The 21596-nt window shown below is 39.3% G+C and overlaps 1 protein-coding gene across 4 annotated transcripts in view; it reads right to left on the bottom strand.

Annotated features, from left to right (window-relative positions):
• The window catches only part of Dock4 (dedicator of cytokinesis 4), a 406489-nt gene that overhangs the window by 77380 nt on the left and 307513 nt on the right, over positions 1 to 21596 (bottom strand). For all 4 annotated transcript variants that reach the window (XM_021201378.2, XM_029540998.1, XM_029540997.1 and 1 more), the window contains exons 26-27: positions 14245 to 14343; positions 3540 to 3634 (exon numbers count right to left, since the gene is read on the bottom strand). In XM_021201378.2, the coding sequence (XP_021057037.1) occupies positions 3540 to 3634; positions 14245 to 14343 (194 nt within the window). The remainder of the gene's footprint in view (positions 1 to 3539; positions 3635 to 14244; positions 14344 to 21596) is intronic.

Genomic DNA, 21596 nt, shown 5'->3' with positions numbered 1-21596 from the left:
CCTTATCTTCAAGGCTTTTCCCCACTTTCTCCTCTATAAGTTTCAGAGTCTCTGGTTTTATGTGGAGTTTCTTGATCCACTTAGACTTGAGCTTTGTACAAGGCGATAAGAATAGATCAATTCACTTTCTTCTACATGCTAACCGTCAATTGACCCAGCACCGTTTGTTGAAGATACTGTCTTCTTTACACTGGATGGTTTTAGCTCCTTTGTCAAAAATCAAGTGACCATAGGTGTGTGGGTTCATTTCTGTATACATTCATTTCTGTGTACATTATCTCTATTGATAGGAATAATTTTTTTTTTTTTTGCAATTTGCCCATTATCATCACATTAGCTTTAGCTCGAGTTTCACACTCTCATGAAAGTCCCTTTCTAGTTCAGTCCACAACAAAAGTAAGTCCCTTCAAAAATTATCACTACACATCTGAGTTCTTTATATTTTTATCATTTGAAATAAAGCACTACAATATAAACCGGTTAATGAATGGAGGTTCTAAGGATCTTGGTTTAAAGAAATTAGTTATTTGTGCTCCCTCACAGAATGAACTAGCTGGACACACACACACACACACACACACACACACACACACACGAGAGAGAGAGAGAGAGAGAGAGAGAGAGAGAGAGAGAGAGAGAGAGAAAGAATATCTGTACCTTTCATCTAAAATTTAAATTGGTTATTACATGTTGTGTCTGAAGCCACAATACACACAAGACAAACAAAACAGGGACCTGACATTTCAAGTGAAGATCCCAGCTTTCCTCAACAGATATAAGTGTGATGTAAGATTTATCTCCCAGAAACAATGCATAAAGCTGTGATTTTATTTTTATACATTATTTCACAATGTGTATGGGAAGGAGGTGGAGAGAAACTTCTCTCAACATGTCCCGTATTTTTGGTTCTTAGTTTTCAGCATCCTTCTGTTCCTTCTTTCTTGGATGGAGGAGTGGTTATCCTCTCCAGAAACATCTACCAGGGACCCAGAGTGAGCACAGGGGTAGCTGTGCAAAAGGGAGAGGAAATTTCCTGTTCTAGTGGAACTGAGGCCTGATATATCTGCTGTATTTCAAACTGTACATATAGGTGCAGACAAAACAAGACAAGACAAGACAAAAGAAAACCAAAAAACCCATACAAGGCACCTAGCATTCAGACCCAGCTTTTAGAGAATGCTGTGTAGAGCAGAAGAAGGATGAGATGGATACTACACAGCTAGGAGGGGGGCAGTTACAGGGGTTTGAGTCACATGATAAAGACTGCAATGAAGGACTGAGGGATAGGCTATTTGGTTGTATTTAAGGACTTCTCAGCTAGGGCTAATGAAGGCAGGAACATAGGTTATAACAACTCTTCAAGAGGCCTTGATCAGGTGTCTGTCCAAGAAAGGTAAGACCACGAAAGAGAAAGAATGTGGTGAGCTTTGAAGACACAGGCGTTCTTATAACTCAATATAACAATTTAGCGAAGTGCAACACTTTTAGTATGCACACTTTCAAATATTTTAAATAACTTGAACATCTTTCAGAGACCATCTTTCCTTGCTTCCTTCCTTCCTTGCTTCCTTCTACTCCTCCCTCCCCACAGTTTTGCTGTGTAGCCCAGGTTGACCACAAACTCATAATCTTTTTGTCTCTAGCTGTGTGAGTGCTAGGATGATGGGTTTGTACCACCATGCTCAGCTCAGAAATATACTTTTCTATCAATATTATTTAAGTGAAGATTAAATAAAAATAATCTAGGGTATTTTTATGGACTGACTTCTATTTATAAACCAAGACGCATCACATATGGCTTCCTAATTTGAATAGGAAGTGGCTATTGCAATCAAGAGGAACACAGAGGAGAGGATGAGACAGAGGGAGCACGGAAGCAGTCTGTTCCAACTTGGAGTCTTGGCCATTAGCGAGGCTGGGTAATTAGCTATCAGCCATTGCCATGAAGAAGCAGGTCCACACTGCTACCAGTACTAGCCCGGGTGACAATGTGACATTACTGTGTTTAGCAGGGGCTTGGGTTGACCATGGAAGAGATCTTCATTTTAAATATTAAATTTTATATTAAATATTATACATATCTTATCTCTAGTCAGAATTGTTCTTACATGATTAACACTGTCAATGAAAATCTTTAACACTGTGCAGAAAAGTCGACTATGTACTTCTTAGTCTGACAGCCAGTATTGTGGCCATGAAAGCCTGTGAATGTAGGGGTCTTGATGTGGGATGGACAGACACAGTATTTCACATCAAAAGCCACACTGTTGTCATGGTTTCCAGCAAAATCGAGCACAGTGCCTAAGGAAGGAAATGTTAAATTTATTTCCACTTTGATGGACTGCCACTGAAACTCTTAATTGAAGCCAAATTTCTCTGCACATGGGGCAAGCACAATGACCAAAGTGAGGAGCTCTGGGATTCTGCAGCTGCAGCTGCTTACAGCCTGTACTCCTTGTTTGGCTCTCCAGGTCACTTCATCCACCTTCCCAGGTAATTTGAATCTTTGGTAATTTGGGGCAAATATACCAGCAACAGCTCCAACTTAAATCTGAAGCTTACAGACATCCACAGAAGCAGACACTCGATTCTTTCACGGATATCAATATACATATGCTGAATTCTAAAGAGGGTGATTTCATGAGTCTCTCAATTAGTATTCCATGTGGAGAAACCGCTCAGTGCTTATGGAAAATATAATATGCCACACGACACTATTTGTTACTTCACAAGTTTTTAACACATCATTTTAACACCTCTAAGTCTAAAAGTGCACCCTGTAGCAGAAGCCACATTAAGCATATCTCATCAAAACTGACCCTGTGCTCCTGGAGCATGCATCATCATCATACCTGCATGCCTCGGAGGACAGGTGGTGGCCCTGGCCTGGGGTGGCTGTACAGAAAAATCTTACCTTCACCCTAAGCATGTGTGGGTTGATACTTCAAGAATGGCAGATGGCAAAAGGATGTTAATGAAATGAGTTAAATAATAATTTTTAAACTGGTGATCAAGACCCTGTTTTAAAATTCACCTTCATTTTCTTCTGAGCCTTTGGAGACAAAGGAACAAAAGAAAATAGGAACAAAATGATGCCTGCCATTCTGACTGTGACAGATCTCCTGTCTTGGCTCTTGTCCCTCTCAAGTCTTAGGGTTGCAGGTATGAGTGACCACACTATTATATTGCTTTTGTTTTGTTTGTTTGAGATAGGGTTTCTCTGTGTAGCCCTGACTGTCCTGGAACTTGCTGTGTGGACCAAGGTGGCCTGGAACTCAGAGTTCCTACTGTCTCAGCCTTCCAGAGTGCTGGGATTAAAGGTATGCACCTACATGCCCAGCTATATTGTTTGATTCTTAAAAGACACTAATATGGTCATATTAAATAACAATTGAAGACAATATTATTGCTTAAAAAAAAGACTGAAATTTGGTAAAGATAAAGAACCTAAGATCCTAGAGGTTTCAGCTTGTGATAAAACTACAAAGAACATTGTAGATCATTCTTTTCCCTCACCATTATCAACTGAAAAGTCTTACTTGTTAGCAACCAGGCGCATGACAGTCCAGTCCTTGGGAAACATCTCTGGGCGTATCAATATTCGGAACACGGTAAAAATCTGCAGCAAGAAATCCTTGGATAAAAAAGAGATGGTTTTATAGGTGTATCATAATTGTCAGCATACAGACAGAGAACACTGTTGTTGCCACTCTGAAAGCACCTGCAGGGAAGGGAGTGTGACTGCAGACACCTAGCAGAAGGGAGCTTGCATCCTTCCATCCCACATCACTGCCCAGCCTAACTGCCCCAAATCCTTCCCACTCTTAGGAGCAGGGGAAGTCATTTGTTCATGCATCTTCAGAGCTCTGCAGATGTAGGTCCTGGAGACAATATGGAAAATGTATTCCAGAAGCTAAGCAGACAACCGCTTCCCTTTCTTCCAGTACAGTGGGCTAAATATTAGATCTTCTCAACCCACGAGCATAATAAATTGTCCCAGGTCAGTGAGATGGTTATTGAAATTTGGAAGGCTATTTTCATTGAAGGATCTTGCACAAAAAGTGGTGTTTTTTAAAGAGGGTATTGTTCAGGTGCTGAAAAAAGAGAATGGGTATTGGTTTAGGAAATCTGAGTAAGCCGTCTTCCATGAATCTCCCAGAATTCCAAGGATACTATGTGCTGAGGTGGGCCAGTCACACGTGCTTATCGGCTACAAGTGCAGCATGACCCCCTGAAGCACAACAGACCAGAGGGCAGCATCATTTAGTATCTGATGGCCTAGAAGGTCCTACTTCTACATTTTTCTTTTTGCCCTCCTTTATTTCTTTTAACTTAAAAGGTTTTGTCTTGGAATGGAGAAATGGCTTGGTAATTAATCACTGCCCTTGAAGGCAGATCCCAGCATCCACATTGTGTGGCTCCCAGTGGCCTGTAACACCAACTCCAGGGGATCTGATATCCTCTTCTGGCCTCTGTGGGTAAGTGCACTCATGTGCATGCGCGCACACAAACACGCACGCGCGCGCGCGCACACACACACACACACACACACACACACAATTAAAAAATAAAATCTTAGCCGGGCGTGGTGGCGCATGCCTTTAATCCTAGCACTAGGGAGGCGGAGGTAGGCAGATTTCTGAGTTCAAGGTCAGCCTGGTCTACAAAGTGAGTTCNAGGACAGCCTGGGCTATACAGAGAAATCCTGTCTCAAAAAACCATAAAAAAATAAAATAAAAAAATAAATAGAAATAAAATAAAATAAAATCTTAAAAAATTTAAAGGTTCTCATTTGAAATGTACAGAATTTCATATTTTTATCCTGTACATACTGTTTGCGATACACACACACACATACACACACACACATTTTAAAATAGCAAAGTCCAGTTAATTAGCAAATGCTTTGCTTTATATAGTTACCATCTTATTGGTGAGAACACTTACACTTTTGACAAGAAGTTGTTGCCAGACATTGAAATAACAATTTCCAGACTTGGAATTAGCACTTCTTTAAGAATTATAAGAGACAGGACCCAAAATACTATACAGCAAAAGGAGGAGGAAAGGAGGCAATAGACCACTCACCATAAAAGAACTGGAGCATTCTCCTAAAAAGGGAGGCTGGCTCAACCAAGTCTAGCTTAAATTATCAACTAGCAAACATGAAAGCTTTGTTTTGTGTAACTTTAAGTGATTCTAGGAAAATAAATTTCTCTAAGAATCTGATAGAAGTCAAAAGTGTAGGATTCAGACATAAAAAGTAACTCAAAACACAAAATACATTTCATATTTACAAATCTAACAACACATTATGTTAAACATGCAAGCTGCCTGAATAAAAGATTACTACTGTCACTCATCAACAGAAGACTGTTAAAATTGAGAACCATGTGGTAGCTTTTTCCTCTGTGGGGTGTGTGTGTGTGTGTGTGTTTCTTTTTATATATTCTAACAGCTTCAATTGAGTCCACACATATTTTGACAAGAAATTATTTCAACTTCTTTGACATCAACACACATATGCCGATACATAGTATGTAGCATGTAGGAACATTCCCACTAGGTCGCCTGTCCTTAAATGGGTAAGGATCCTACGCATGTCTGTGGAGTCAGTAGAGACACACTTTTCCCCTAAGGTATTCCACTGGAGGGCAGGTCATTTGGAGACCTGGGAGTGTAGCTTAGGCAGAGGGAGGACTGAACAGACATGAGGTTCTGAGTTTATACTGGGCACTTCATGCTAGCCCTGTTTCTACATAGCATTGTTTCTACATAGCATTACTATGACGTTAACATAGTAGAACTGTACGGTGGTCTTTCAGAAGCACTTCTAAACATTATTCTAATGGTTTTCCCATTAATTCTTTTGGGTTTCTGAGACACAAATGCACCCTATCCTTGAAAAGATGAGTTTGCATTTATCTTTCAAAGCTTTCCTACCTTATGAAGTAAATCATGTGTGTGTGTGTGTGTGTGTGTGTGTGTGTGTGTGAAAGAGAGAGAGAAAGGGAGAGAGAGATTTGAGTTTCATAGTCCACAACTAAGAGCTAAGAAAAGTTCTGAAGTTCTGAACTTCCATCGTCTAACCATACAACTCTTGTCAGCATTGAGTATTGGAGGCAGAGGCAACACAGTTGGTGGCATCAGGTACGTATGTAGAGTGGGATGAGGTGAGCATGGGCTGCTGACTGCAAAATGGTCAGAAGGGTGACCAAAGAAGGCATGCTTCTACCTTAGCGACTAGCAGCCTCAAGTCTTCCTTTTCAGTGCTGTGGTCAAAGGGAAGGTTATTCCAGATGCAGGAGTTGGGGTTATACAAAGTGGCTCTGTGTCTTCCCACTTACCTGTTCATCTCACAAAAGGAAAAGCAAGAGTAGCAGGTGACATTGCACTAAAGCCTATATTGATATGAATCTTTTTTCCTCATGTGCAAATTCTTTAGGTCTTCAAGTAGATGTGTAAGGTACCTAGTTAGTTGTCATTTACATTTGTGAGACAGGACACATTTATTGTTGCTGTTTTTTTTTAAATTGAGAATCAGAAAAATCTAGATTTTAATTCTGGCTGAGCAATTAAACAAGTAGCCCAATGACCTTGGAAACTTATTCAATCTTTGAGGAGTTGAGCTCTCATGATGTTTTGAAAAAACATTAACACACACACACACACACACACACACACACACACACACACACATTTCATATAGTACTCTGCTATTTTTCTTTTTCCTAAACTGCAGTCTGCTGCTTCCTTTGGCCACAGGGTGATAACCAGAGCACACTCCACTGTGGTCCTGAGACACAATGTGGTTCAGCAAGTGTTTACCTCCTGCCTTTTGGGAGCCTGTGCTTCACAATCAGCTCTAGTATTGTAAAGTGCAGAGAACCCATGTGTTGGCTTTCCTCCACCCTCCTCCTTTCTGCCCCAGTACACTATTGCTTCCTGGTATATTCTATACTTCTCAGCCCTGGCTTTTTCCCTATGGTCAAGCTTTTGTACAGGCAGCTACCAGCATTCTACACATGTAACTTACAGATTCTTTTTTATACTACTAAAAAGAACATTTCTGTGTCTAATAATCCTTATTAGTTTAGAACCAAGAACAAGGGCTTCACATGGCACCATTTGAAAACTGGCACCCTGGCAGAGTGCTTCTGTATATCTGTTTGGTTATGTAATATACACAACATGGTAACTGGACTATCATCACTCTTCAGATTGCTCAAAACAAAAAGGGAATTGGGAGGTTCTCTTTGGGGAATTTTTTTCCCCCTGTAGCATAAGAGGCTCAGGTAAGGAAGTATTTAAGCAAGAAAAGGCCCATGTTCAAACAGAAAGGAAGGCAAGGAAGGTTGCTATGACTTGAAAACTTCTCTCCATTTGCTCACTTAAAAAAAAAAAAGAATATTAGGTCTTTTACTGTGTGCCCAGGACTGTGTTAGATTCCAGTATCCCTGGTTAATGAAGGCACAGTACATTAGTTAATGAAACAGGAGAATTTAAGAAGTACTTGTGACTTGCCAAAACAAGACATTTAAGTGCAACACTTTCTTGTGGTAATGCTTTGTAAAAATACCTCCTACATTTTAAGAAACTGGAACTTTTATTGGACTTCACTAATGAAATTTATAATATACCCTGAGGTCACTTAAGCCTTAAGACTGCTATCCTATTATGTACCCAGAGTGTTTAACGTGCCTTGAACAGAAAAGTATAACAATAACTTTACTTGCCTTGGGTTTATCGTGTAATCTACTTTTACAATAGCTATAATCTCAGTGATCTTGCATGCTCCTGACACGTGAGCAATGCATGTGTGTATGTGTTATGATCACTCGACGAAGACAGCAAATAGGATGAAAGAGACCTTATAAAATGAATATTTACCATAAATGTTGAATGCAACATGTGAATATTTCTTTATAGTGTTGGAGTCAGTTGGAGTTGGTTATATAATCTCTTGTAAAACTGTGTTAGAGATTTCTGGAAAGTGTCCCTCATTCCTCTTCCCCATGTAATACTTTTTGTGCTGTCTTAATAAAAGAGAGGGAGAGCAAAGCCCTTTGCTGGAGTCAGATACTCCAACATAGACATAGACACAGATTCAGACACAGGGACAGACTTAAAAGATACCTACTTCAGGCAGGCACAGATCTCGACTCATATAACTGGCAGACTAGAGCTACAAGAAGACACACAGACAGCAAAGGAGAGAGTTTAAATCTGGGCTTGATCTTGGTCAAATGACAAAAAACAAGGTGTTCTACAGATTTCTGTCTCAATGCAACACTGATTCCTAACTGGTGACTCTGAGTTTATTATTACTGTGCTCAAACTGATAGACTTTCTCATTGTTCATAGAACTCATGGTTCAGTGGTATAGATAGATGGATGTTAACAAACACTCATGTGGATGGATGCATGCTCTATAAACTAAGAGAGCACGAACGGTTAGGTTTGTCATACCAAGGGAACACGTGCCAGAGGCAACACCAGGTATCAGGATTGTAAGGGGTAGGGGCAATATATGGGTATAAAATGGATCTAGGAATAAATTAAAGATACAGAAATTAGGATAAAGAATATGTAAATAAAAGCTAAGTAATCAGGAAGTTTTGTTTGGTTTTGTTAAGACAGACAATAATCTCCTTCCTTTTCCATGGCAAGGTGTTTGGAATTTACTCTAAGGGCTGAATTTTTTCTATGTTATATACAGAGTACTTTGTGTTTAAAGATGATAATGTATTAAGATGGCATAAAATAGAAACTGGCTTATGAAGCCAAAATGGAAAAGGACTCCTGAGATCATAAACACAGAGATACCCTGCCAAGCATCACAGGGCAGGTAGATGCCTGAGAACAAGGGACAGAGCAGAGGCAGCTAAGAACACATTTCTACCACTTAGAACATCTGCAGTCAGATGGTACTTTACAAAGCTGCTACAACTTTTAAAGGTATAACAGCCTTGTACAGAGCTTGAATTCAATTAAGGACATCAGTAACATTTATCACATTAAAATTGGTACTCTCAAAATGGAATCTTGAAGTATGTCATACAAAATACCTGCCATGAACTCTTCCGAGTCTTTGAGAGTGGTGGAATTACTGTACTGTAATCAATATATGTAAATTAAGAAGTCAAAATAATTGTGTGGGAGATGATGGCTTCCTAATGCAGGTAGAAATTGGGTAAGAAGGCTCATTTACTAGGCATAGATTTATTTTCTAGGCTCTGTACTTATGACACAATGAGATGGTTTCAATCCAAGTGGCCACAAACACTGAGAATACAAAATCCAGTGAACAGCACATTAAACAGGACAGTGTTCAGGTCTGTTGCTATGTATTGTAGTGCTAAATACTGGCCCTAGTTTCTTCAGGGATGAGAGAATCCTCATGTAAATCAAGTGATGCTATGTGACCTTGCTCCTTAATTTAAAACTATTGGTTGAATAAAAATGCCAACAGCCTATATAGCTGGGCAGAAGAGAGGTAGGTGGGATTTTGGTTCCTGGGCTTGGAATCTGAGGAAGGGCCATGAGGTGAAGAAGATGGCGGAGAAAACAGAAGACACCATAGGGTAGGTGAGTCATGAAAACATGGCCATAGGGCTAGCCAATTGGGAGTTTAGAGCTGCCCAGATAGAACATGGCAAGTTATAAGTCAGTATTTAGAAATGCATAGCTTAGAGGGTAGATATCTACCCATTTCTAGTGCTCATTAAAGCTTATTATAAATATAAAAATTTTGTGTCTTTTATCTAGGAACTGAATGATCAAAGGTGGGATAGAAACCCCTGAATGACATTAAATATTTACAACAGGATGGACTGTCTCCTGTGAAGACTTCACCATAGAGTTGGCATTTCAGGTAGAGAGGGAACAAAAGCAACAAACCTCCAAACTACACAGACGAATTACAAACAATAGACACACTTTGCTAGGAATGTGCAATTTAAATTATGGAATGCAATTTGAAATGGGTTGGGGGAAAGGTTGAAAGGAAGACATTGCAATAAGGATACTAGACTTGTTAGGGTGTTTAAACTTGGATTAAGGGCAGTTGTAGTGGTAGGGTCACCTATAATCTCAATACTTAGGAAAGAGGACCATGAGATCAATACCAGCCTGGGATACACATCAAGTTCCAAGCCAAGCTAGGGATGTAACAAGTTCTAGGCCAGCCTTGGCTATATGACAAAATTCTGCCTCAAGAAACAAAAGCGACTGGATAGAGGTTATATCTGATATATTTTCAAAGTCAGCATATAGACAATAGAAAGTTCCAGAATATGGATAATCTCATGCCTACATCAACACCCCTGTGGCTCTATATGAAAGGACATAATCAACAAAGGGGAATTTCAGTGCTGTATATGAAATGCCAAGGATATGGACAAAACTTTATCCTCAGTACAATGTGGGTGTATAATAAAACACCACCAACAGGCAGAAAGAAAAAAAAATACTTAATCACTACCTAGTGACTACTTTTGTTCATTTTTTTAAAAATGTAATATTGTTCTCAAGAAAAAAAATTAAACAATACAGGCTAGCAGCCTTTAGGTTTCTGCTCCCTCCCACACACTTGGGCTGTGACACTGTGACTCACACCCCTCACACACAAGTACCTGTGGACAGGAAGAAATGGCATCTGATCAAAAAGCTGGGAGCCACTTGAACAATAACCCTTCAGGCATCCAGCTTCTTAGGCACACATGGAGCTAAAACACTATTAACCTCAGTTGTTACTTGAGAACTGCATACTTCTGACATTCAGTTTGAGTTGGGGAACTATTTGAGAAAAGCTAAGACAAACCTTGCTCTGAACTGGAAAAGGAGAAATGGACTAGGAGGGATTCAGCAATAAGACTTCCAGATCTATGAACCAAAAGAAACATCCTTCTCCATTATCCAGTCTCAGGCATTCTGTTACAGCAACAGAAGATGGAGTAAGTCAGGAAGCTGACTTCTGTAAAGGAGTTAATATTAATCACTTACACAAATCATGCTTGTTTCATAGTTAAGTCCACATAGGGTGTTTATTGTTAGAGAGCTTCGGGTCTTTATTATGATATCAACATATAAAAGGGTCCTAAAATGCCTTAGTCTTATAAGCCATTTGGCATGAAAAATCTCACCTGAATTATTTCTCTAGAGGAAATGATGCATTCTACTGCGGATGTTACTGGAAGGCTAAAGGATAACATAAAGTGTTATTCACCAGATCCGCTTTCTGATTTCCAAAAGATATCTGATACTAAGGGCTTTCAATAAGGGATCTCGGATTAATGTTATAATCTTTGAAAAATAATGCAAGATAGGTTTGAGGGACTTAACTAAGGCTACCTCAGCTTGGCACAAAATTGAGCACTGGTAAGCTAATCTACTAGATGGTGATATCCGGATGCTTAGTGTGCAGATTAAAATCAGATAATTAAGCCTTTGGTAAATCAAATCAATGACCTCTACCTTGCATTTTCTCCAGTTGCCTCTTTTTTTTGTCTCATGCTAGGAAAGGTGAGTTTCTCTCATTCTTTACTATCCGCTAACTTCTCAGGACATCTTGTGGGCTAGTACCTCACTACTTTGACTTTAGAGTCTATCCCTACCAGCTCTAATTATCAGACATCTCCCTGTCTACCTCATCTATAAATATTCCCCTGACATCACCTTCTCTTTCCGTAGGCCCTTGTCTTGTTCTTGAACATTGTAAAGATCTCTCCAGTTACATTCTTTGTTCATTCTTCAGTCCCTAACGCTGTGGCTCCCATTGCATCACTACAGTGGAACTGCTTATCTGGTTCCCCAGCATCAGTGGGCCTTTTCATGATTCATTACTTCTTGGTCTATAATACTTCCAACTACAGGCATTCCCGTTTACTCTATACACTCCTTAGTATTCACAGTTACTCCTGGACTATCAATTATTTACAGGGTTCATAGTTCCCAAGTCTATACCTGCAACTCCTCCCTCATTCTTGATTTTAGACACTGTCTATTAAACATCCTCTTTTCAATATCCCTTAAGAGACTAAACTCAGGCTAAAAATCTGATTTATTTTGTTTCAAAACCTGCACATTTACTCCCTCTATATTTCCACTCAGTGAAATGGTACCAATGACCACATAGAGAATAGAAAGCCTGGAAAGCGTACCGCCACCCCCTTTTAACTAAAAAAAGAAAAAAAAATTAATCAGATTCCTTTGAGCTGGAGTTATAGACGATTGGGAGATATCTGGTGCAGCTGTTGGGACTGAACTCATGTCCTTTGGAAGAGCCCTTAACAACTCAGCTATTTCTCTAGTCCCCACCTTTACCTTTCAAAAAGTTTAGGGGCTGAAGATAATTTTTTTGATGAGTCATCAGGTTCTGTTAATTTAAATTTCCAAATTTATTAGGACTCTGCTTCTAGAATTGTCTTTATTTCAGGCTGTCCCAGTATGCTTCCTATAAGGGCCCATTTTACTTTACATGTTATAGTCTATCATTAAGGGAAATGAAGGCAAGAATTCAAGGTAGGAAATGGAAGCAGAAACCAACAATGGAACATTTTTTTCCCTGGCTTCTTCTCTGGGGCTAGTTCAGTGATCTTTCTCACACAGTCCAGGTCTATCTACTTAGGGATAGCTCTACTCACTGTGGGCTGGGCCCTCACTAATAACTTAGAAATGCTTCATAGACATTGACCACAGGTCAATCTGATCTAGCCACTCCCTTAACGGACGCTCCCTCTACCTAGGTGACTCTGGGAGTTGACAGCGGAAGCTAACTCAGACTCACATTACAGTAGCTCAGATAACTACATCACAGTCTTTTCAGGGTTCTGTCTCCTATTGAGACCTTGGCTAATACATTTTCAGTTGTGCAACCAGAGAAATGTGATCACATACCTCTCCCTTCTTTTCTTTATTTTATTGTATTTCAACTTTGTTGTTTTATTTACATTGTATCCTTTACAAAATCTAGAGTCAAGAATTGTTCATTTATGTGTCATTTGTATTTGAATTTTTTTTTTAAGAAAAACCCTTTATACTCTCATACAATACATCTCCTTCTATAGTTTTCCCTCCTGCTCCTCATTCCACACCCCCGCCTCCTCCCTCCCCAGATCCACTCCTCTTCTGATTCCCTTCTGAAAAGGGCAGGCCTCCTAGGGATATTAACCAAACATAGCATAACAACATGCACTAAGACTAGGCACAACCCTCATATCAAGGCTGGATGAGGTAACCTGGTAAAACTCCCTTCTTACAGCTATCCGTGTTTTTTAAAATAATGCCCACATACACTCCCAGATCTTTATGATGCGGTTTCTCATGGCTTGATGCTCTCTCACACAGTGAACATATAGAGCTTAAAGACCTCAGGATGTGACCTCAGAGCAAGGAACCAACCAGACCTTTAAACATCAAGGCATTTAAAAAAAATAATTTTTAAAAAAGATTTATTTATTTATTTTATGTATGTGAGTACACTGAAGCTGTCTTCAGATGCACCAGAGGATGGCATCGGATTCCATTACAGATGGTTATGAGCCACCATGGGGTTGCTGGGAATTGAACTCAGGACCTTTGGAAGAGCAGTCAGTGCTCTTAACCACTGAGCCATCTCTCTATCAAGGAATTTTAACCTAAGTGGCTGGAGGTTTAGAAAGTCACATAAACAAATAAAAAAAAAATCATTTGGATTCTAACAAATGTTAAAAATAGATGCTAATTGAGGTATGTGCTATGTCAGAGCATTAAAATGATGTTTCATTAATTTCTTCATTCATTCATTCATTCATTCATTCATTCATTCATTCATTCATTCATGTTACAGTGCTGGAGGAATGAACATAGTCCAATCTGACTGATGGCCAAGAGCTCTTCCACTTACTTGATCTGCGGCCCAAGCAGCAGGCTAATTATAAGCACAGCTCCACACCTTCCTCTCAGCCAAGATCTCCCTTGGAAACTTTTCTGTTTCTAGTTTACATACTTTGATGAGATGTGATTAAAATCTGATGCCTTTCTCCAAAATAACAGCTAATAGCTTTGTTGAAGTAAAAGAATTCTCAAGAGCCCATAAAGAAAAGAAGACTGGTTAAGACAACTGAGAAAAACAAACAAACAAACAAACAAACAAAAAACCAGAACTCAATGGGAAGAGGTAAAGCAATTGCCAAGAACCATTTGGAACAGTGATACAGGACCAGAGAAAGTAAAAGGAGAAAAAAACATGTAAGCATCACTTACCCTCAACTCCTCTTTAGTATTGAAACTATTCAGAAGTTGCTGATAATGTCTATCAGTCATTTGTCGTAATAGGGAAAGGAGACAGGCAACAAATTCCCCCTAAGGAAAAAAAAAGGGCCCATATTTTAAAGGAAGGACATAAGAAAACATCAATAACTTAATACGAACTGCCCTCACAGAGAACACTTTACGAAGTTGCTATGATCCCAGGTTTTCCCTGGGCTCTCTCCTTAATCTCTACTAGTTTCACATTCCTTCTCGGAATGTACAAGGTCCCCTTCAGCTCATCAGCACACTGGTCTTTTGACTCAGCAGGTAAAAGAGGCTGCACAATGCATAATGTCGGCTTCAGTCTCCCTGTCGAAAATGGTTATAAGTTGACAGCTACTCTTTGTGTTTGAGCTCTATGTACCTGACTCCTATAAAGTCCAATGCTTAAAAATAAAAAAGGAAAGTGCACACATCATCCTTCGATTTGAAGAGTGATAAGATTGCTATAATTTGCATTTTCTAATACACTTTAACTTGAAACTATCATTTTAACGCAACCATATTTGTTCAACAAAGAACTTACCTTCTTTTAATCAGAGAAATGATATAAAGCAATAGAAACACAACAGGAGAAGCGAAGACTGGCTAACTGAATGCACACACAAAAAAGCCCACTTTAATTAGGAGATTGGTTTGAATGCATGTGGAAAAGACTATAGCATCACATTAAAACTGGAGACTAAATGACCAAGAAGTAGATTTTGTGGCTCAGGCAGCTGAGTTAGCCCAGTCAAATGTCTTTCTACCAGTTTGCACAAAAATTCCAAGAATACAACTTAATGGTTATGCCAGAGAAATTAGTTTGATGTTGGTTCTTCATATGAAGTCACTAGTCATATGTCAAACAGTTGTCCCTGTACACTAAGGCAAATATTCATTATATACCCAATATTTTATGAGTTCATATTTAATAATCATATAATTAGATAATTCATATGGGTTATGATACGGTTTGGAGTTGAAGGCCCCTTCCCCCAGGCTTCTGTACTTGTTCCAGGGCTGGCCTTTTCTGGGAGGCTCGGGAACTTTTAGAAGCTGAGTCTGGCTGGTAGGAACAGGTTACTAAAGGCAAGCCTTGGTAGGCTCTGACCTGTTCCCTGGTTCCAGTTCTGCTCTGTTTCCTATTTCAGCATGGTGTGGACAGCCACCAGTGCCAGCTCCCACTGCTATGGACTGAGCCCCCTTGCGACCCCTGTCCCTTTATGACAGCCTGCATAACTCTGCAACCCTGAACTCAAACTCATCTTCCCTCCTATAAACTGTTTCTTAGGTATTCTGTGACAGTGATACCCAATAACTAATGCAGACTAGTATTAATGATCTCTGAGGCTCAACACACTGTCCTGTCGAGGAGCAAAAGAATTCCATAACTTCATACATGAGATAGAAAATAAAGAAAATGTTATTATTGTTTTAGTGCAAAAGTGTCTTTGATTTCACAAGCTTCAGAGAACTTTAGGTGAGGTTACAGCCATTTTCACCTAAGCTGGGGGGTCAGGGGAGCACTTGTAGCCTAGCACATTGACCTTAAGGATCTGATGTGTAAAAAACAAAACAAAACAAAACAAAACAAAAAAACAAACAATGTCATGATAGGCACAAACACAATCTTCATTTGCCTGAGAAGGTGGCTGTGATTGGCGCAAATTCCTCATCCCTGGCTACATAAGCAGACTCTTTCGTTCATCTTAGGAGCCAGCCAGAAAACAACTTCCCATTCTTTCTCCTCTAGTGTTACACTAGTATATCAAATGAAACGTGTATCTTGTCTACTCTCACCTCCTTTTAGTTGAGCATGTGTAACAAACTATTAACACAAGGAAGGAAACAGCAGGTAGTAGAGCATTAGTGTAGCAGAGACAGAGCACTAGCAAGCACACTGAGCTACAGAAACAGTAAAACAGCTGGCTGCCCAAGAGCCTCAAGCCAGGAAGCTTTTGTGCAGCAGCAACAGCAGCAACAGCAGCAATAGCAGCAACAGCAGCAACAGTAGCAACAGCAGCAGCAGCAGCAGCAACAGCAGTAACAGCAGCAACAGTAGTAACAGCAGCAGCAGCAGCAGCAACAGCAGCAACAGCAGCAGCAGCAGCAGCAGCAGCAACAACAACAACAATAACAACAACAGCAGCCACCTATCAGCAAAGGGCTGGCCATAGCTACCCCTTGAGCAGTGATAGCTGTGACAGTGGCCATAGCAGTAAGACAGAGAGCCACAGAAGTCATAAATGCAGCCAAGGGAGATACATGCCAGAGCAGTGGATGTTGAGAAAAGGAGACAAACGGTGGACAGCTGAGGCTGACAGAGAACAGAAGGCAACTGAGAGTCAAGGAAGAGAAACTGTAAGTTATGGTTACTTAAAAAAGTTCCAGAGAGTTGTCAAGTCTTTACAACAGAGGGTCAGAGGGTCATAGGCACTCCAAGCCCAGAAGCTACAGCACTGGATAGAGACAAGGGTTGAAGAATCCTGACATCCTAGTTGTGCCTAAGAGATACACAGGGCTAAGAGTTCTGTTACGTGGGACTTGAATGAGAATCATAACACTGGAGGGTGGCCCCTGCTGCTCCTGAATGTTGCTGCCACTCTCCATCAAATGCTGAGGATAAAATGCTGCCAAGGACCAGCACTTAGAGCCTCTCCATAGGTGACCATGGTTTTTATTTAGATAGCAAAAAATGATCTCAGTCAGCTGAATAATTAAAGGGGATGGAGAGGAAACACTAATTGACTTCGGTGTGGTGGACATGTTCATTATCTTACTTATTGTAATGTTTCCTAAGTAAATATAATGCATTTACTCTATTGTTTTATACATCAATTAAAAAAAACTTTTACAAAAGGGTTGCCAACACTATGATTTGTGGAAAGACATTATGTATAAGTTACCATACTTTGCATTGTCAAGTTCATTGTTTATTAGAGTCTTGTTAGGTGCACACTGTCAAGCAGAAGATAATAATCTGGCTCCAGAGCTAGCAAATGGCAAAGCTTAGCTGTGAATGTCGGTGGCTTTGGTTCTAGAAGCTCTGTGGCTTTCTTTCCTACTTTGAGATTGATTTCATGTAGGAAACATGCCTGAATTGAGGGGGCATGGTTCAAACTTACATAAATACATAAGAGCCTCTCTATTGATCAATACTGCTCAATGTGTCATGCCTTGTCTTAAAATGCAAATTAGTTGATAGAGTTTCAATCGATTTTTTGTTGTGGGTTTTTATATTGAATGTAAACTATTCTAACTCATTTACCACATAATTAATATACTTAAATACTTGTTTCAATATATCCCATAAATACTAAGATACTTTTAAGTTTGAAAAATTACATATCCTAGATAATAATTTTAGTAACAAGAAAAAAAAACCCAATAGCAAATAGACCTTTAATAGCTTGTTATAATCTACGTACTTAGATGAATTCTTTGAATCGAAGGTATTAACTATGTCTGTTGTGTCTGGGCTAGACCGACTACAAATAACTTATCATTATGACATATGATCTCTGGCACATTTTTTATATACTGTCTCTCTCAACACTTCAATAATCCAATTTCACTTGCTCATATTTTTGAACTTCAAGTTCTTGTCCAGAAGTTTAGATGTCTAATATTTTACTTCTATCTTTTTCTACTAAAATGTGATTTCCTTTACTTTTAAGATACTTTAATAATGTTTATATGAATTCTCCTAATTTGTGAAAAATGAATGATAAAAAAATATCATTGGCCAAGATTTACTTCCTCGGTAAATTGCCTTTAAAATTCAATAGTCTTCAGTGGCTTATATCCATTTTATGTACAGGACACACTCCATATTTCTATCAGTGACTGCCAAGGATATTTTATATCTACATCAAAAGCCTTCAGAAAGCTTCTCTTAAACATATGCCTGTCTGCACATCCCTCCTCTGATATTTCTTAGACACTGCTAGTCTTTTCTTTCTCTAATCACAAACCAGGACCTGAAGACTTCAGACAGGCATGTCAGAGGATCTTAGACAGTGCCGAGTAACCCACTACACATGCTACTTAACACAGTAATGTGCAAGAAACATTTATGCATTGTAAAAAACTCTGGTAGACAATTCGATATCTCTCTATCATGCATGCATATGCATGTTGAAGCCAGAGGAAAATTTTGTGTGAGGTGGTTTTCTTCTTTCACATTTTGGGTTCTGCAGATCAAATGCAGGTTTGGGCTGAATATTTTAGGTCCACGCAGAGTAACTCAGAGACCTTCATGCTCTGGTACCAAGGAGGCTTGGGGAACTGGTCTTCCACTCTATCTTCACATAAGTTGTCATCTGCCTTCGTTCTCCCTAGCTGTGAGGTATCACATTAAGGACAGCTAAAACAGAAGTCTTACATATGACCCAGGACCATATACTACAGAAACATTTGGATTACAAATGAAAATCACCCGTTATACCAAGAATCAAGATTTCAAATCGAATGAACAAAACTAATGGCAAATGTCAAAATTAAGAGCAGAAAGGGACTAACGTGATGTGACTCATAAAAGCCAAGACAAAATGGTCCCTGGTTCTAAATGTTAATTATACAATTGTAACACTCTGAGGGAAAATAGGTTGTATTGTTATGACTAGATAAAAGGGTTCTTAAACATGAAATCAAATCATGATTCATCAGAGGAAAAATTAATAATTAATAATTAAGATGAAAAAGAAAATCTTTGCTTTTGCAAACACCATTAAGGGGACAGAGAACAAGCTACAGTGGGAGAAAATACCAAAACTACTCTCACAACGGCAGTGAGAGAATCATTCAGCTAGAAAATGGGAGAAGACATGAAGAGACGTTTTGTTTAGGAGGTGTAATGGATGGGAAATGTAAGTGAAAATCCTTACAGGGTAACGTCAGCCACTGGGGAAACAGAAGGTAAACCCTCAGTGAGAGGAGGCCGTACCGCTCTCAGAATCCTTCTAACCCTGACACACACAGACACAAAGGAAACGGTGATAACACTGCCCGCTGACGAGGGTATTGAGAAATGAGATCACTCAGACTGTGCACACGTGGAATGTTAAATGCCACTAGGGAAGGAAGTTTGGCAGTTTTTAGAAAGCTGGGCATGTAGCATGAGCATGAACCTTATGATTCAGCAGCCAACTCCCTGGAATTTCTAGCAAAAAAAAAAAAAAAAAGTGGAGAAATGTGTCCACATAAAACCTAAATGTAAATGATGTTTATACTAACTGTCCTAAGATAACACAAACCCTAGAAATAACCCCACAGACCTTCATAGGTGAAATGTTAAACAATTGTGGTGTATTTATACCACGGGATAATACTCAGTAATGAAAAGGGAAATAGAATGTATATAGCAACCTGCAGGAATCTTCACAAAACTCTGCTCAGTTAAAAAAAAAAAGTCAATCATAAAAAGTCACATGCTCTGAGATTCTATATACTTAACATCCACAAATGTCAGAGCTACATAAATAGAGAGCAGAGTGGTGGTTGTCTGGAGGTCGAAGAGATGAAGGAAAGTGGACTCAGCTCTACAGCACACCATGAAATGACTGGGGTGATGGAAACATTGATCAAATCAAATCAACATCCATGTCCTGCTCTGGAATTCTGCAAGCGGCTACCATTTATAGAACTGGGTAAAAGAAACATGCAATGTTTTTATGTTGCTTCTTATATCTGCATGTGACTTCACTGTAATTACAAAATAAAAAGTTTAACTTAAAAAAAGTAAAAAAAAATAATTAAAACAAAACAAAAAACAAATAATCACTTAAGCCTTCACACCTGTAACAAACTCAAGTGGCTCTGAGCACCCACCATCCCTCAGGTAACAACAAGCCCATGAAATAAACCTGAGGGGTGCCATTTCACACACCACGCTCCGTAGACCATGAGAAACTGTGACTCAAATTTCTTTATTTTAAATAAGACAGTTCAGCTACTTAAGATTTTAATTTTTTTTTACTTCATGTGTATGAGTGTTTTACCTGTATGTGTGTCCATGCACTCCTGTGTGCCTGGAGTCCACAGAGGCTGGAATAGAGCACTAGATCCTCTGGAACTTGAGTTACTGGTGGTGGCTGTGAGCTGCCATGTGGGTGCATAAAACTTGGGTCCTCTGGAGGAACAGCCAGTGCTCTTAACCATGGAGTCATCTTACCAGTACTAGGGTTGATTGATTTCTCCTTTCCCCTTCCTCTCATATATATATATATATATATATATATATATATATATATATATATATATACCCCCGTGTGTGTGTGTGTGTGTGTGTGTGTGTGTAAAAATCTTAGTTTGTTAAGATAGTTTAACTTTACTAGTAGTGGTGATTTGGATGAAAAATGTCTCCCATAGGCTCACGTATTTGACTCCTTGGTCCCCAGCTGTTGGCACTGTTTGGGGAAGCTATGAAACTTTTAGGAAGTAGAGCCTAAGTGGAGGAGGTATATCACTGAGAGTAGGCTTTGAGAGTTTATAGCCTCACCTCACTTCTAGTTCTTTCTCTCACATGGGAAAAAGGAGGAATAATATTTACACGAAGGACCTATAATGTTAAAAAGAATGCTCTGATTTAACAATACGGGTCGAAGAACCTCCAAAGATACCATTGAGTTTGTTTTGTGATGGACTTCTACACCTTAAGAAAATGGTTTCCCCACTGAGACTCCCTTGAAGAAAATGAAATTTTCATTTGCAAGTGTCTATCAGTTGAAGATAGCTTGTGCGTTAGGGATTGGGGAGTGTGCCCTTTGTTCTTTTAGCCCTAGGATCCCATCGGGTGCAGATCAGTGCAGGCCCTGTATATGCTGTCAGTCTCTGTGTGGTCGTATGTGTAGCTCTGCTGTGTCTAGAAGGCCTTGTTTGGTGTCCTCCATCACCTCTGGCTCTTACACTCTTTATGGCTCTGCTTCCACAGAGTTCCCTAAGGATCCCAGACTTCCTAGTTTTTAAATAAACAGTTAGTGAAGCTGATAGCAAGTGCTTAATTAACACTTGTGGAGATAATTTACAGGTGAATATTAAAGTATCTACCACTACAGCTACAAATGATAGCTCTTGCTTAGAATAACATTGTTGAATATGTAAACATTTTTTTAAAAATAGAAATTCCTATATATATGGATACCTCAATGGTAAAGTACTTGCCTGCCATATATGAAGCCCTGGATTTGCTCCTGAACACTGCCATAAAGAAACACAGTTTACACATGCAGCATATATAGATGTATATGTGTAAATATCTGATATTATCATGTGTGTAACTATCTGTTATCATATGTGTAAAATATCTGACATTATCATATGTG

The sequence above is a fragment of the Mus pahari genome, chromosome 7 (genome assembly GCF_900095145.1).
Source record: "Mus pahari chromosome 7, PAHARI_EIJ_v1.1, whole genome shotgun sequence".
Classification (NCBI taxonomy): domain Eukaryota; kingdom Metazoa; phylum Chordata; class Mammalia; order Rodentia; family Muridae; genus Mus; species Mus pahari.
The sequence above is the reverse complement of the archived record's forward strand: the minus strand, read 5'-3'. Positions and strand labels throughout refer to the sequence as shown.